The sequence below is a fragment of the Leptomonas pyrrhocoris genome (assembly GCF_001293395.1).
Source record: "Leptomonas pyrrhocoris isolate H10 chromosome Unknown, whole genome shotgun sequence".
Taxonomy (NCBI): Eukaryota; Euglenozoa; class Kinetoplastea; order Trypanosomatida; family Trypanosomatidae; genus Leptomonas; species Leptomonas pyrrhocoris.
The window spans coordinates 343,645-358,338 of NW_015438386.1; the positions used below are offsets into that span (position 1 = coordinate 343,645).

The 14,694-nt window shown below is 53.4% G+C and overlaps 7 protein-coding genes across 10 annotated transcripts; all 7 read left to right on the forward strand.

Annotated features, from left to right (window-relative positions):
* Positions 1–548: 548 nt before the first annotated feature.
* Positions 549–1,216, forward strand: ABB37_09327 (putative mitochondrial hypothetical protein; the record flags this gene model as incomplete). Its single annotated transcript, XM_015808732.1, has 1 exon — positions 549–1,216. The coding sequence occupies exon 1, from the start codon at positions 716–718 to the stop codon at positions 1,214–1,216; it is 501 nt and encodes a 166-aa protein (XP_015652783.1). The 5' UTR covers positions 549–715.
* A 342-nt stretch (positions 1,217–1,558) lies between these two features.
* Positions 1,559–2,227, forward strand: ABB37_09328 (putative mitochondrial Maoc family dehydratase-like protein; the record flags this gene model as incomplete). 2 transcript variants are annotated; one of them, XM_015808733.1, is made up of 1 exon in its annotated part: positions 1,559–2,227. In XM_015808733.1, the coding sequence occupies exon 1, from the start codon at positions 1,757–1,759 to the stop codon at positions 2,225–2,227; it is 471 nt and encodes a 156-aa protein (XP_015652784.1). In that variant the 5' UTR covers positions 1,559–1,756. The 2 variants fall into 2 exon arrangements, with proteins under 2 accessions (XP_015652784.1, XP_015652785.1); XM_015808734.1 differs by having other exon boundaries at positions 1,633–2,227.
* An 822-nt stretch (positions 2,228–3,049) lies between these two features.
* On the forward strand, positions 3,050–3,640 carry ABB37_09329 (putative mitochondrial maoc family dehydratase-like protein; the record flags this gene model as incomplete). Of its 2 annotated transcripts, none has more annotated exons than XM_015808735.1 (1): positions 3,050–3,640. In XM_015808735.1, exon 1 carries the CDS (start codon positions 3,167–3,169, stop codon positions 3,638–3,640), a length of 474 nt encoding a protein of 157 aa, XP_015652786.1. In that variant the 5' UTR covers positions 3,050–3,166. The 2 variants fall into 2 exon arrangements, with proteins under 2 accessions (XP_015652786.1, XP_015652787.1); XM_015808736.1 differs by having other exon boundaries at positions 3,154–3,640.
* Positions 3,641–4,436: 796 nt separating this feature from the next.
* Positions 4,437–4,797, forward strand: ABB37_09330 (hypothetical protein; the record flags this gene model as incomplete). The annotated part of the gene is made up of 1 exon (XM_015808737.1): positions 4,437–4,797. Exon 1 carries the CDS (start codon positions 4,468–4,470, stop codon positions 4,795–4,797), a length of 330 nt encoding a protein of 109 aa, XP_015652788.1. The 5' UTR covers positions 4,437–4,467.
* Positions 4,798–5,488: 691 nt separating this feature from the next.
* On the forward strand, positions 5,489–7,384 carry ABB37_09331 (hypothetical protein; the record flags this gene model as incomplete). Of its 2 annotated transcripts, none has more annotated exons than XM_015808738.1 (1): positions 5,489–7,384. In XM_015808738.1, exon 1 carries the CDS (start codon positions 5,816–5,818, stop codon positions 7,382–7,384), a length of 1,569 nt encoding a protein of 522 aa, XP_015652789.1. In that variant the 5' UTR covers positions 5,489–5,815. The 2 variants fall into 2 exon arrangements, with proteins under 2 accessions (XP_015652789.1, XP_015652790.1); XM_015808739.1 differs by having other exon boundaries at positions 5,492–7,384.
* Positions 7,385–8,239: 855 nt separating this feature from the next.
* ABB37_09332 (hypothetical protein) lies at positions 8,240–11,177 on the forward strand (the record flags this gene model as incomplete). Its single annotated transcript, XM_015808740.1, has 1 exon — positions 8,240–11,177. Exon 1 carries the CDS (start codon positions 9,249–9,251, stop codon positions 11,175–11,177), a length of 1,929 nt encoding a protein of 642 aa, XP_015652791.1. The 5' UTR covers positions 8,240–9,248.
* A 688-nt stretch (positions 11,178–11,865) lies between these two features.
* Positions 11,866–14,609, forward strand: ABB37_09333 (hypothetical protein; the record flags this gene model as incomplete). Its single annotated transcript, XM_015808741.1, has 1 exon — positions 11,866–14,609. Exon 1 carries the CDS (start codon positions 12,219–12,221, stop codon positions 14,607–14,609), a length of 2,391 nt encoding a protein of 796 aa, XP_015652792.1. The 5' UTR covers positions 11,866–12,218.
* Positions 14,610–14,694: the final 85 nt, after the last annotated feature.

Here is a 14,694-nt window from a genome sequence, read left to right on the forward strand (position 1 = left end):
GTTGAGCGCGCGAAAATAGGAATTTGAGAGAGAAGTTCTTGACACTGTGGCTTGAACGGGTCGCAGGCACTCGAATATTTTGTCGGAGAGAAGCTTTTCCCCTGAAAGTGACTGCGGCGGCTGAAGTTGATATTTTCTGTTACTTTTCTTTGGCTGTTGTCTTGTTTAACACACACTCAGTAAAAGCTTATCATGCAACTAGACTGAAAGAAAGACCTCTGTATTGCCTTCTTGTGGCGCTTCTTACCACCGCAAGTTTTCTGCAAGGTGTCACCTAGACGAATAGAAGCTTGTAGGGCAAGAAGAATAGGAAAAGATGTTGTGTACACTTTATTGTCTTCTCCCAAGACGACAACATTCCCATCTCTCTGTAAAAGGAGGCTAAGTGCATCTTTCAAAACACTGATTTTTCTTCTCCTTGCAATAAATGACGAGTTCCCTTTTATCGGTTCACCGCACTACCAAAAAAAAAACTGTCGTTTGTTCTTCTCTCCTACCTTGTTTTTTTCTCTCTTGTTGCATCACTTCCCGACGCCGTTTCCTTTCGCAGGGTGTAGTGTTGAGGGAAGTTAGTCCAAACAACCGAAATCGAGTCGGCGAGCGTACATTTATCTTTGCAGGTACGACAGAACTCGCTCCTGTGTCATCCCTCACCGGCTTTTCTTTTTGCGCGGAGGAAAGAGTGGTCCGCGGTGGGCCAGCTTAAGAAGCTTCTATGTTTGGACGCAGAAACGCTTTGCGGATGCGGCACATCGGCCAGGATGTGCCGCGGCGTCACACACATTTCGTGCTAGAGTCGCGTCTCATGTACGAGAAGTCATTTCGCGACGAGTGGATGCGCAGCCTGTGTCAGGCGGTGTCGAACCTCGACGAGCCCTTGGCCAAGTCCTTGAGCGGGACCTGCCAGCAGATGCTTCAACGCAAAGTGGCGTGTTTTAGCTACAATCAGTTCGGACTGTTCAAGGTGCCTTACTATCGAATCGCCAACGTAGATCGTTACCACGCAGTGCAAGGCACACCAGGAACACGCGAGTGGGTGCCGTACGCCAACGTTTCATACTGGACGATGAACAAGATGGTTCGCAGCGGTAACATGCTTGTACACCGCGTGCACTACACCGGGTGGGGTACTGATAAGGCACTGAATCAAGGTGGATGGGAGCACCGATGGAATAAGGTAATGCAGCGCAATGCCCTGCAGTACAACCGCATTTAAGAAGGGTGCGAAGGCTGGCGCTTACGAATTGACATTTTAGTTTTGGTTGTTTGTTTTACGTGTAAGCCGTTGGTGGGGCGTCGACGTTACATGAATCTGAAAAAGTGGACCCTTTTTTTTCACTAAAGAGCGTAGACACCGAGAGGAATGACGCGTAGCGTTGCACCAGGGATACTTTTTGGCTCCCTTAACACTCCTTGACAGCGATCCCGCTTTTTCGCTCTGCGCATACATGGTAGTGTCCGTTTCGCTCGTCGGTGCATCAAGGGCTCGTGCTTTCGGACAACCGCTCCTCAGCTTTTCCTCCCTCTTTGTGTTTGAATGGGCACGAAGTGCGACAACAGCCCATCATAATTCATCTTTTTCCTTTTGTATCTCCTTTCTCCATTTTCGTGGACTTCCACTACCCCAAATACAGGCTTCTTTGACGTAATTTTGCTTATCCATCTGTTTTATTTTTGTCGGTTGCGATTAGACGCGGCACCTACAACAAGCGAGCATTAGTACTCCGTTTATAGCAGCATTTTCGAATTCGAAATCATGCAATCGGCCGTGCGGCGCATCGTCAGTGTCGGGGTGCAGGTGATGAAGAAGGTTACAATGAAACAAGAGGACGTTGCTGCTTTCGGCAATCTTATCGGTGACCACAATCCCATCCACAGCGATCTTGCCGCAGCAAAGGCAGCGGGCTTTCCCTCGACCATCTGCTACGGAATGTTTGCCGGGTCTCTCTTTTCTGGTCTCATGGCGACGGAGCTTCCAGGTCCAAATACGGTGTACATCTCGCAGAATCTGCGCTTTCTTGCACCTGTCTTTGTGGGGGATGAGCTGGAGATCATCGCGAAGGTCACCCAGTTCCGCCGCGACCGGGGCCTAATTGAAATGGCCACCATAGTGCAAAAAAAGGACCCGACGGACGAGAACAAAAGAATTACATGCGTTGACGGGTTTGCAGTGGGCTTGAACAAAACGGTGGAGTTCAAAGGCGAGAGCACATGGAAGACGCGGTAATAGAATGGCGTGCCACTTTGCAAACGAACAAACAAAAAAGGAATTCCCATACACGCTGTTCGCTTTTAAGCCTTCGCGTAGTTTTCCAACCTTCAATTTCTCACCGGGGGAGAAACCCACCGGAATTGAATTGGTTGCACCGCTAGCGTTTTTTCGATCCTTTTTTTTCTTTCTCCGCGCCTGAGAACAAGATTTAGAATCACCTTTTGCTTTTATTCTAAAAAGTTCCACCGTGATGTGAGCGTATCGCTTTCTGAGTTCCTGCTTCTTTTGTTTCAATGATGCCCGGCATGATAGAGAGCTAGCCTTTTTTCTTTCTCTGCCAGTTGCGATGCTCTTTTTTCTTTTGTCCACCTCTCAAATGCGTGCATCTCCTGAGCCCCTTCTCGTTTTTCCTTTTCCGTGCCCTTTTTTTCTTTGGCCAAGCCAGATTTCTCTTCTCTTTTGTTCTCTTCACTCTTCACATTTCCCTGCTGTCTTAAAAGAAACATGTAACCGATATTTAAGTATGAGAGCAAAAGATATCCTTCTACGATGACTTTATAAGCAGCGTTTTCAGAGCTTTATTTAGCATGGGGGGCATGGTTTGTGCATTGGCATTTGTGTCGGTAGTTCGTTGTCCTCCCCATGTGTGCGTGTGTGTATGTTGGCGTGCCTCCATGCGGGGGGCTTGCAGGTTACAACCCCACATCCTGTCTGAAGAGAAAAAAACAAAGGTGCGAAACAAGTGAAATCCAATGAGTTTTCTCCGTTTGTTCCGCTTAAAAGAACGGAGAATAGAGGGTCTTTGTTTATCGTTTCCTTATTACTCCCTGTTTTTAAAGGAACTCTTCTTGTTTCCAAAAAAACAAACCTGCTCAACGCGTGTCATTCAATCAATGTATCTACGTTGAAATCCTCAATTACCTTCGTTCATCTTCATCTCCAGCAAGGCAAAACATGTCTACTGAAACAACTCCTACTGTGGTGCGCATCGGCGCACGTGCGATACGCAGCTTCCACATCACGCAGGAGAGCGTGACTGCGTTTGGCAACCTGGTCGATGACCACAATCCCATCCACAGCGACCCCGCGGCGGCCAAGGCGGCGGGGTTTCCCTCGCCCATCTGCTACGGCATGTTCGCCGGCTCCCTCTTCTCGGGCCTCATGGCGCAGGACCTACCCGGGCCGGGATCCATTTACCTCTCGCAAAATCTGCGCTTCACGGCGCCGGTCTTTGTCGGCGACGACCTCGAGGTCATCGTGGAGGTGAAGGAATTCCACAAGGACAAAGGTCTCATCTCCCTTGCCAACACCGCGCAGAAGACCGACCCTGCAACGGGTAAAGCGATCGTCTGCATCACCGGGTCGTCGGTGGTGATGAACAAAACGCTGCAGTTCGAAGGTGAGAGCACGTGGACGGCGGCCAAGTAGGAGCCAAGGTGACCCGGCACAATGTGACGAAGAGGGAGTTGGCCACACTCGCATCCAACGCCCAAGGCTGGGAAGGGGGACTCACGGAACAGGGCTGTCAGCTGCCCGAGATTGAGCCACCCATCGTTCCTCTTTTGTTTTCCTCACCCAGAAAGGGCCGTCAACACGCTTTCAGACTGCGTTTGATGCTGACAAATGCCACGTTCCCCTTCCGTACTCGCCAATTTTTAGATGCCGAAAACACTGCGCCACGGCAGCATACATTTTCCCCTTTACACTTGTACCGCCATGTTTCAAACACGTATTTATTGCTGAGCTTTTTTTCCCAGTTCGCTAGCCGACAGAGGCGTGCACGTTGCGCCCAAGTCTCTTAACTGATCTCTCAGCGTACATTCCAACAAATTGAGAAAACGCGGACAATACAAAAAATGACGTATCTGTAGGTGAGTGAAAAGAGAAGGACCCTTTCAGACTACCCCGACGTGTCATACAGCTCAGAAACGTATGTTGCGTTGCGTGGTTTAGCTGTTTATGGCTGTTCCAGCCTAGCAACTCAATGTGCGCATTAACAAGATAAGTTCTTTTTTTTTGTTTGATTACCGCCATCATCCTGCTGGCTTCGTCCTTGCGCTTTTCAACTCCACGGCTTCACAGCCTTGAGAGAGAAGCGATGCTGGTTTGGCTTTGCATTTCACTTCCTCCCTTTTCTTCCCCTTTTTTCATCTCTTTTTGTTGATGCATCTTCTCTTCTTTCTCCCTTTTTTTTCCCTCCCCAATTCCTTTTTCATCCTTTCTCAGCAACCGGGGGGTTCCGCCCAGTCTTATGAATGCGCCGCACTGTCCGTTTTCTGTTTAACTCCTTCGAGCGAGGATGGAAGGACAAGACCGTGTTTCCAGCCGATAGACGGGGCCGCTTCAACCTTGATGAGGCCGCCGCGGAACTGCAGCTGGACGAGGAATACGTGGCATCGCTGTACAAACCGCTTCATTACACGTATGCCATGAGGGGACAGCGGTACCCGGCGGAGCAGGGTCGGACAAGCCGCCCTGGTTCTCTATCCTCATCGCGTGATCGCGTGTTCCCGCTGTACAAGAGAAACTACAAGCTCAATAGGGAGCTACGTGAGTTGAGTTACCGCCGCGTGACAACGGAATAGCCGCGCAACGATGCCCGCTAGAAAAGCCATTTGTTGAAGGCAGTTGAGGCCTCCCCGGTTGTCTTTAGAAGAAGGAAGAGGGAGTTTTGTACCTCTTGCGTGCCTGGCGCGCTCTTCAGATTAGTGCGTGCATCGTGTTTTGGGTGTGTTCGGCATGCAGCCCTCTGCTGGTTCGGTTTTGTGAAGTGTTTGTTGTTGTTGTTGTTTGTTTTCTCTTCTCCTTTTTGTGGTCGTTTACATTCATTCAACCTCTTTTGAAAACAAAAGCGACAAAGCGCATTTTTTCTTTGTTTTTTTTTCTGCCTCGATGGTGGACAGGGAGGGCTTGGTTTTGAGTTTCTCTCCTTGTCTACAGGTGATGGCAGAGCGAACGCGTTGTACGCGGGGCGGGGCAATAGTGTTCCCGTTCGAAGGGACGCAGAGCCCTCTTGCACGAGTACGTTACCCGAAACACGACCTTTGTGTGGTCTTGTCGAATAGAGAAGCGAGATGGATGCGCTTGATGCTGTTTTTTTTCTTCTCTACTCAAAACGAGCTCTAAGTTGTCTAAGCTATTTGGTTCTCTGTGCTTTACCTTTTGTGCGTATCTTTAGTGTCCTCTTCCAGTAGGCAAATTCGCATCTGCTCCTCTTTCCTTTTCCGGCTCCTCTGATCTTTTCATTTTAATCCATCTCCAATTGTTCATTGCTACAGAAGGTAATTCAATAAATGCATATCATTGCAGCTCTTTCGCATTCCTCTTTTTTCTCTCTCATTGTTGTACCCAATAGGTGCTCATAAGTATATATATATATATTTGGAATCAACTCCTAGTTTCCTAAAAGCGCCCTTTTCTAATCGTGAAACGTGCCAGTCGTAGTCGCTCGCTTTTCTTTGTTGACCTAAAAGGAGTTCTTTTCCATCTGCAGCTGAAAGCAGTGCGCCAAGCCCGCGCAGCCACGCATACATCCGCCTTCTTAGCTGTCTCCCGCATCTCATATATATATTTTTGCTCGAAATATCTTTTTAGGACGGAAAGATGATGCGATGGGCCGTTGATGTGACAGGCATCGACGTTGCCGAGGATCTGAAACGAGAGCAGACCAAGCACGTTCATGCGGACCCCCAAAGCATCCACAACGATTCGTGGCGCGCGACAGATGAGTGGCGTCCCAACACCACCGGTGACAATGACGAGCTGGGCGAGGTGTGGGTGCTGACGCGGGATGACATAGAAGATGCCCTGCTGGAGCGGGCCGCAGAGTCGGAGGGTATCTTCCGCCAGCTCAACGAAGCCTGCTCGGGATCGCCGACCTCGCTGCAGCGGCAGAACACCAGGGCACCCGGTGTAAATCTGAACGCGACCGTGACATATCGCAGCAGCATCCGGCTGAGTTCCCTGCACACCGATCGCATGGAGAGCAACAGCGTGAGCATGCTGTCAAACGACTCCGCCTTCGAGCAGCCGCCGTCGCGTGAGGTGCAAGTCTTTAGCACTTTTCTCAATGCGCAGGGGCAACGCACGAAGGTGACGCTGACGATGCCGCAGACGACCTACCGCGGCGTGGACGTCGTGACGGTGTTCCTGCAGCATGCTGTAGCCTCCAACGAGGTGCTCTCGCAGCGCTTCTCGACGAACCCGCGCCTGTACAAACTCTTTATCGCGGACGAGTACACAGGGGAGGAGGAGATGGCAGCCCAGCTAGACTTGGGTGCGCAGAACTTTTCCTGCTACGCCGTGACGCCGCTGCCAGCGGCGAACCTCTACCTCTTTCCGCAGCGCAGCGAGTTGCTGACCACGACGGCGCGGGACATCAGCCTAACAGTGCAGGTGCGTCCGCTCGAGTCGACCACCAACGCTGTGCAGCGGCAGTGCGTCGTGCCGGCTGACATGCTGGCGGAGTCGCTGGAGACCACCATCGGTAATCGATTCCCGGCGAATGGCATCATACAGGGCTCGCTGCGCATCGTCTACGGCCCACTAGAGCTCAACATCAACGAGTACTATAACTTTGGCCCGGGCTGCGGCCAACCAAATTGCCCGATCGCAGAGCGCACCATCCTTTCGCTGTTTCGGTTTGGTGTGCGGGAGGTGGTGGTGAATGGACGCGCCGTGGAGGAGGCCCCGACGGAGACGGTTTATGACTTGGCGGAGGACATTGTAATTGACATGAGCGTAGACGAAGCGACTTCCTTTCAGCAGTTTGAGGTGATCTGCATTAACAAGTACGGCGCGCGGCAGCAGCGTTTGCTGTGCGTGGATGGCGAGCACCTCTACACGATGCGGCCCAACGCGACGGAGACGATGCCGAAGATGACGGAGCGCGCCATCAAAGACGTGGTGGAGGTGCGTACCTTCCCGGACAAGCCGAAGTACATGGAGATTGCGTACTCCAGAAGCGCGCACACTGAGGAGGATCACTTTGAGTGCACCACGACGTACAACTGCGCCCTTCTGAACGAGAAGCTTCGCCTTGTACGGCGTGAGCTGCGCAAACGTGCGGCAGAGGAGGAGGAAACACAAGAGAAGAACGAGACAGCGGTGCAGCGTTTATTGGCAGGCCTACGGAATCGATGGTTCAAGGGAAACGATGGTGGCAGTAGGTGAGCGCTGGCCGGGCCATTTTTCTGCTGCTGCTTCCTTTTACTCTCCCTCCTTATTTTCCTCCTCGACATATTTGCTTCCGCTCTGCTTGTCATACATTTGGCTCTATGGTTTCCTTTACGCTTTTTTGTTTTGCGTGCTGCTGCGGTGGCGCGTGTCTGAGAAATATACAGATATGTTGCCATCAAAAGGAATGCTCGATTCTTTCCGGTGCGTTCGATGATTTGAATAGAGGCCGAAGGCCCTTCCCCCCCTCTCCTTTGTAGAAGGAGAAGTGCTGCACACATGTACGCACTCCTCTTACCTGACTGACTCTTCTGTGTGCGGATGGGGACGGTTACTCCTTTTATTTATTGATTTGCGGAACATGAAAGTAATTCTCACTCACTCAAATACACGTTGGCACATGCTTGGAGGCTTCTTTGCCTCTATTGCGAACGCCTTAAAAGAAGTTAAAGTGCTTCTGAGAAGATTGTTGAGATTTAAAAGCACTCAAAAGAACACAAACGCTTGTTTTTATTGGTTTTCCGTGAGCTAGGCACTTCGACGTTTTCCGATGCAGCGCCGCCTTCCGGATTGAACTGCTCCGCCTTGCAGTCTCGAAGAAAACTGAGTGGGCGTCAAGTGATGTGCCTTTCTGTGGAAAACAGGGCGCGTCGTCCCCCCCTCACATGCGTTGTGTGTGTGTGTGTGTGTGTGTGTTATGATTAGAGGGACCTCGCTTCCTGTGCCACTGTCTCACAACAATAATAATTGTTGCTCAACACATCGCTCATCTCATTATTTCTCATGCTCGTGCATCTTCTTCTCACCTCTTCTAAACGCTTCCCATGAAATGGAACAACGACTGCCGCTCCCAGAGAACAAACGCGGCTTCATCTCTCAACACTGAGTGATCCACAGAAGAAAAACCAAGAGCAGGGACGAAAAAAGTTGAGCTCATCTTCGCTGCACTTCTTCGTTATTCTTACAGCCTCCCCCCTCTTTTTAAAAGTAGGACCACATAAGTACGAAATACGTACATCTATATGTATATGCTCTAATGTTTATAAGCAGAACACTTTTGTCTGACTAAAACAAAAAACAAAGCAAAACAAGAACAGCCTTGTGCTCTTGTACGTGTGAGGCGGTGTTAAGGAAGCATCGTGCGCTTTGAGTATACGTAAGTATTTTTATTCATTTGTTAGTGATCTTTCTTTACTTTGACGCTTTCGTTGAACTACCAAGCAAATAAACATAGCACTACGAGACAAGGGACGTACGTGACGCTTTGGCGTTGACAGGCGGTGCATCAATATTTCTCCCCCCTCTTTTAAAACGAAAATTGTGTTTCTTTTTTTTTCCCTTTTCTGTGTTGACACCATCATCTCTTCTCTCTTGCCTTTCTTGCAGAGTAGTAAGTTCGCTACAGGCGTAAAATAAACTTGTTCAGAGGAGCAGCGCGTGTTTAACGCTCTTCATTATATTTTAATTGGATAGTTTTCATTATCTTTTTTTTTTCCTTTGGTTCATTTCGTGCAAATAAAGAAAGGCCGAAAGGATCATAAGTTCTACCCTCCAACACAGCACAAGTGACAAATAATCTCCAATATTAAAAAAAGCTGGCAGGAGGTGGTGGACAAGGCTGCGTTGAAGCGTAGGACAGCGCTGATTAAAAAAAAGGCCATTGACGGCAACCGTAGGTAACTACTATTTTCCCTTGCTTTGCTTTGTGTCCTGCGACTAAGTTTGCAGTCTTTCATTTGTGCTCTAAACTTTTAGTTAGACCCTTTTCTTTTTGTGTGTTCCCACTAACGTTATTCCACTCCTGTTTTTCTTTCATTCTTACTACTGGTGCCGTGCTTACTGAAGGTAGTGGCTTGAGCACATGCCGAACGCTCGCTCTCCTCCGTCTACGGAAAGCGTTACGCGGGATGACCCCAACGCCGATCCCCCAAGCCGCTCTGCATCCGTCATCACTCCCGCCGGACCGAACCGTGTCCGGCGTGCGGCCGCGTTTCTCGTCTCATTCGTTCGTCTCTCCAAGTACGGCCTCGGCGTTGTCCTTATTCTGTGTGTCACGGTGATCTGGGTCGCGTCATCTGAGTTCATTCAATATATCTTCGAATCGTTGGACTTCAACAAGCCGTTTTTCCTCACCTACTTCAACACCACAGGTTTTTGCCTATGGAACGCGGGCTTTCTGCTGTCATCGCAGTGGCGACGCACGCCGTGGAATGAGGAGTCGAGGACGCAGCCGGTGTGCATCGAGGATGCTCGGCTGGAGTCGAAGCCGGACCTCGAGGAGGAAGACGAGCCTACGGGGGGAACGGAGCCTGCCTCGCCGGAAGAAATCGGCGGCGCGCCGGGCGTTGGTCATCGCACCGGTTTGCCGCCGCCATCGTCGCCGAACAGGAACGCCTCGGTGAACATCACCCTCGCCTGTGCCGTCGTTGATGGAGATGTGCAAGGGGACGAAAAGCTGCCACCTTTGAATGGAGGTTGTTGCGGTGCGCCGGGTCGCAAGCACCACGGATCCGTCTCACCTCCTCTCCGGCGTAACGGCGCGCACGGAGCGCATGTAGCGCACACCAGAGAGCCGGTCTCGCCGTCTGCGCCAGGGCCGTTGCTGCCGCCCAATGCATCACGTGGATCCTTTACCAGTGAGCGGCATGGCGGTGGCGGTGGACCAGGGAACCGATTAGCCGACAACGACGACGTGGACATGAGGAGTGAACTCGGTGAGGCGAACGGCACGGTCGTCATGACGCAGCGGTGCATGGCAGATGAGTGCCGGGACTACTCTCTCCCCTCCTCCTCCGCCTCCAGCGCTCGCGAGGAGGTGGTGACGGTGGTGTTTACCGACGAGTACGACCAGTACGACGAGCGCGTGGCGAATTCGCGTGCGTCGCGTGCAACGCTGCACGGTGGTGGAGAAGGAAGATTGGCGCAGGGCATCGCAGAGCAACAGCGGGACGCGACGCGCCATTCAGGCGTCATTTCGCCTGAGCTGTTGGAGCAGGATCCGTTAGAGGGGCCTCACCCTCGCCGCTCGCACAAGCGCGCGCGTCAGCAGCGCATCTTGCGTTACTCCCTCCGACGAATTTGGACGTGTGCGCTTTGCTTCTGTCCGTTGTGGTTCCTGGCCAACTACCTCTTCAACCTCTCCCTCTCCATTACCTCTGTCGCATCCAACACGGTGCTGAGCTCCACCTCGTCCATTTGGACGTTGCTCCTGTCCTACGTGATGCTGCGGCAGAGGGTGGGAATTCACCGCATCGTGGCGGTGGCGATGTGCGTGAGTGGCTCCATCATGGTCGGGCTGGCCGACAAGGACGCCACCGGCGGGAACAACACCATTGGCGGCGACATCGCGGCTCTTTTGTCCGCCTTCTTCTACGCCGCCTACACCTCCGTCCTGAAGTGGTACCTGCCCGACGATGAGCGCTACTCCATGGGGATGGTGTTCGGGGCAGTGGGTGCGCTGAACTTCGTTTTTCTCTGGCCGGGGCTGCCGATCTTGAGTGTCACCAAAGCTGAGCCTTTCGCCTGGCCGACGGGGCAGCAGCTTTGGCCGTTGTTTGTTAACGCTCTCGTCGGAACGAACCTCAGCGATGTGCTGTGGGCGCGCAGTGTGGTCTTGACGTCGCCAGTGGTGGCCACATTGGGCCTGTCGCTGACGACGCCGCTCGCCATGGTGGTGGACGCCATCTTCAAACACGCCCACTTCAACGGAATCTACATTTCTGGGGCTGTCCTTGTGATGCTGGGCTTTTTGTTGGCAAACTTGCCGATTGAAATTAACTTACGTGTTTAAACGACGAAGTAAAGCAGAAGAGCCTGGTTGATGTGGCTCCGACGAACGTAACTGGTGTTTCCCTCGACGTGTTTCTTTTCTTCTCCTTGTCTTTCCAGCAGCGTGTCTGTGCGTTCTCTGGATTGGTGAGACGGCGGCATGCATTACTGCGCCGGTGTGTGCGCCACGCGAGCTCCTTTCAAATAATCTTCCCGATGCCGCTTCTGCATTCGTTGAATTAAGTGCTTTTACCTTCTTGATACTCTCGTCAGCCTCTGCGGGCTGTCAGAGCCTTTTTGTTGATCACCCGTGCGTACTGGCACAACTCCCCTATGTCTTTTGCTTTCTTCTCTTTTCTTGTTGAGTTGTTTTCACTCATACGTTCAACCAACAATCAATAAAAGAAAGCAGGAAGGAGCCGTACGGCAGACACGTTGCAACGAGACGGACTCCGTGCGTGTGATTGCCCTCTTTGAGCTATTGGGGTGCTTCAGACCGCTAAAAAAAGATGCGAGAAGGAGAGAGCGGTGAACTCCGCGGATAGAAGTATGTCAGCTGCATCTTCGGCCCTCCGCCGCAGCACGTGAGGCGGGCCGTTCTTTTGGCTGTCTCTTTTCTCTTTCGTTCTGCTTCGCTCACTACCTCTTCACTCTCCCCCTCTTTTTGTTTTCCTCTCCGACGCTCTTCCTCCTTTTACGGGCCCTCAAAAAGAGAAGTCACGCCGCGAACGCGGTTTTAAATGTTTTTCGCTTCTTTTATTACCGTGTTGCCGCTCAAGAGCATCTCAGAAGAGGAAGAATAAAATCAAGCAACCACAACCACAACGGCATGCTCGAGCTGTGCACAAGGCCTGCCCCAGGGTTTTCAACGGGGTGCCTTCTCGCACCGCGAGGGTGGACTTTCGATGTCGCCTCACACTACGTCGTGCACTCCTGCAGAGCTGCAGAGACGCATGCCGAAGGCAGAGGAGCAAATCATGAGGTCATCAGCGTTGCAACTCGCACCGATGATGGTGACAAACTCCCGGTAGGCAGTTCCAGCAACACCGCCCGTTTTGAATACATGATGGGCACGCAGGCTGGTGCTACACTCTACGTCACGGAGCTTTTCGTGCCGCGTCAGGAGACATTTGCGAGCACGTCACCTAAAGCGGCGCTGTCATCGTCGTGGAGCGCGGAACGCATCCAACGCATTCTTCAGCAACGTGTCTGCAGGAGGAGTGACGCAGATGAACCGAGCTCTGATCCTTCCACGCTGCAAACACACGATCCTTCTGCCACGGAGGCGTGGGTGGTCGAAGTTGGAGCTCAACCGGCGGACTGGACAGATCGTGACGGTGCGGTCGCAATCGACGAGCCGCTGACGTCGTCCCTCTCTCTTTACGATATTCTTCGCCTTTTCTCGCACATCTTTGTGGAGGTCGTGTGGGTAGGCGCAGGAGGGAAACCGGAGGTTTCTGTAGCCGATACAGTGCGGTGCATCGTTGCCGATCTTGAACGTCAGTACCACACCCCTGTGTTGAGGCTAGACGCCTTCCGCTGCTTCACGCAACGGTCATCCGATGCCGCTGCTACCACATCGACGTCATCGAATAATGCTGCATACAACACGGCGGAGACCACCAGAGGTGCCACTATCATCACGCAACTGCGCGAGCCGTGCGCACCTGCGATTCTGGCGGACACTGAGTCGTCGCACGTCAGCGCCTTGTGCTCTACCTGTCTCTACAGCGCTACAGGAGGTGCTTTTGTGCAGCTTCTGCTGCCGGATGCTACGCAGGCGCGCGACCCCGCTCCGCCGTCACGGGGATGCGGTACGCACCGTTTTTTCATTTGCGGACCAGACGCGGCAGGGAATCAGCGCGGCGGCGGCCCAAGGGCCGAGGTGTCATTGAAAGCGATTGCTACAGCCACGTCTGGTATGTGCAATCTCCTGCAAGATCAGTTGCGTCTGACCTGGGAGGGTCTTTCTGTGGCCGCCCCCGCTCCTTACCCTCAACGAGACAGGGAGGGCGCCGAGGGAGACGGCGCAGAGACGGTGGCAGTTGCCCTCGCGACCCTTGCGCTCGACCCGCTTCCCACCCCCACGTCTCTGTACAGCTTTTCCTCCGTTGAACACGCCTGGGAGGCACACGTGGCGCGGTCGATGACGCTAAAAGAGAAGGGCGACAAGGACACAAGACGGTGGAGGGAATGGAAACTGCAAAAGCTGCCCACGCCCCCTTCTCCAAGCATCAGTGAGCTGAGTAGGATCATGGACGAGGCAGAGATGCAGCAGGTGGACCTAGACAATCCTTTCATCACAGCAGCAGAGCGGGCCATGCTCTACGCGGCGGCCAGCAGCGGGCAGCCACCGATCGCGCCACGCTGCTCCACGTATCTTCTCCGTCTTGTAGCGGCCCCGCAACACGAGCCCCTCCACACATCACAGGACACGGCGGGGAGAGAGAACAACAGCGAGGGCCGTGGCCGGGAAAGCCTCTCAGACGAGTTGTGCCTCCTGCAACTGCACGCTCCGCGAGTGCAGAGTCGGCACGCCGTTGTCGTGTGTATGCAAATCCCGGCTGCCTGGCGCGAGGCTGCCGCACGTGAGGAGAAGCCGGCAGAGATGCCAACACCCGCGAAAGAAGACAACAGCGACAGCGTCTCAAGGTTGTCGTACCCGCACGCCACCTCCCGCTGGGCCGCCGCGTTAAGCAGCTCCTATCGGCTCGCCTCCTACACCCCGTCGCTGTGGCTACCACGCGATGTCGGTCGGGGTGCGACGAGTGGCGTGTGTGGTCGGTCTGGCCGCCTCGTGCTACACGTTCCCGCAGGAGACGCACGGTACGAAATTGTGCAGCTCGCCCCTGTAGCTGCGAAGTCGTTTGCTTCATTGGGCTCCATCGCCGCGTGGGTGCAACGAGAGGACGACTGGAAGAGTTGCTCGACTACATGTCCGTTAAAAGATGGACCTGCCTTCGACCAGGTGGGTGCGGTGTGGACGCTGATTGGCGATGGTCGCAGCGCTGCCGCGTACCTCGAGGATGCGCTGATGGAGTACATGTACGACACCGGCAGCAAAAACCTCAACAACGTCCACCAACCGAGTCAGCACGCGCAGCAACCGGGGGTGTTGTGCATCCGTAAGAGGCAGCGGCAGAAGGGGAGGGTGCTGACCGCGTCTGGACAGGCAACCGCGGCTTCGCATTTGGGGTTGCAAGAGGTCTGCTCCGCTTGGGTAGACGTCGGTGCGGCCCACCGGCTGCTGTTGCGCGTGCGAGACGTGGGCGTTGGCGAGGTGCTGGTGACGGAGGCCTCGCTCGTCGGCCCCCATACAGAGAAGACGACAACGAGATCTGCCGACGAGGGCGAGGCGACAGAGGCGGAGCGCGTCAGCCGTGCGGAGGAGGAAGCGCTGGAGAGCTGGGTGGAGGGGATTGCTGCATCTGCGATTCAAAAGAACCTCCGTTAGTTTCTTTCCTCGTCGCGTGGAAAGGAGACAGCGGAATCCCTGAAGGATTGGGGTGGTGGCTCGAAAAAGGAAGGGGACCGTTTTG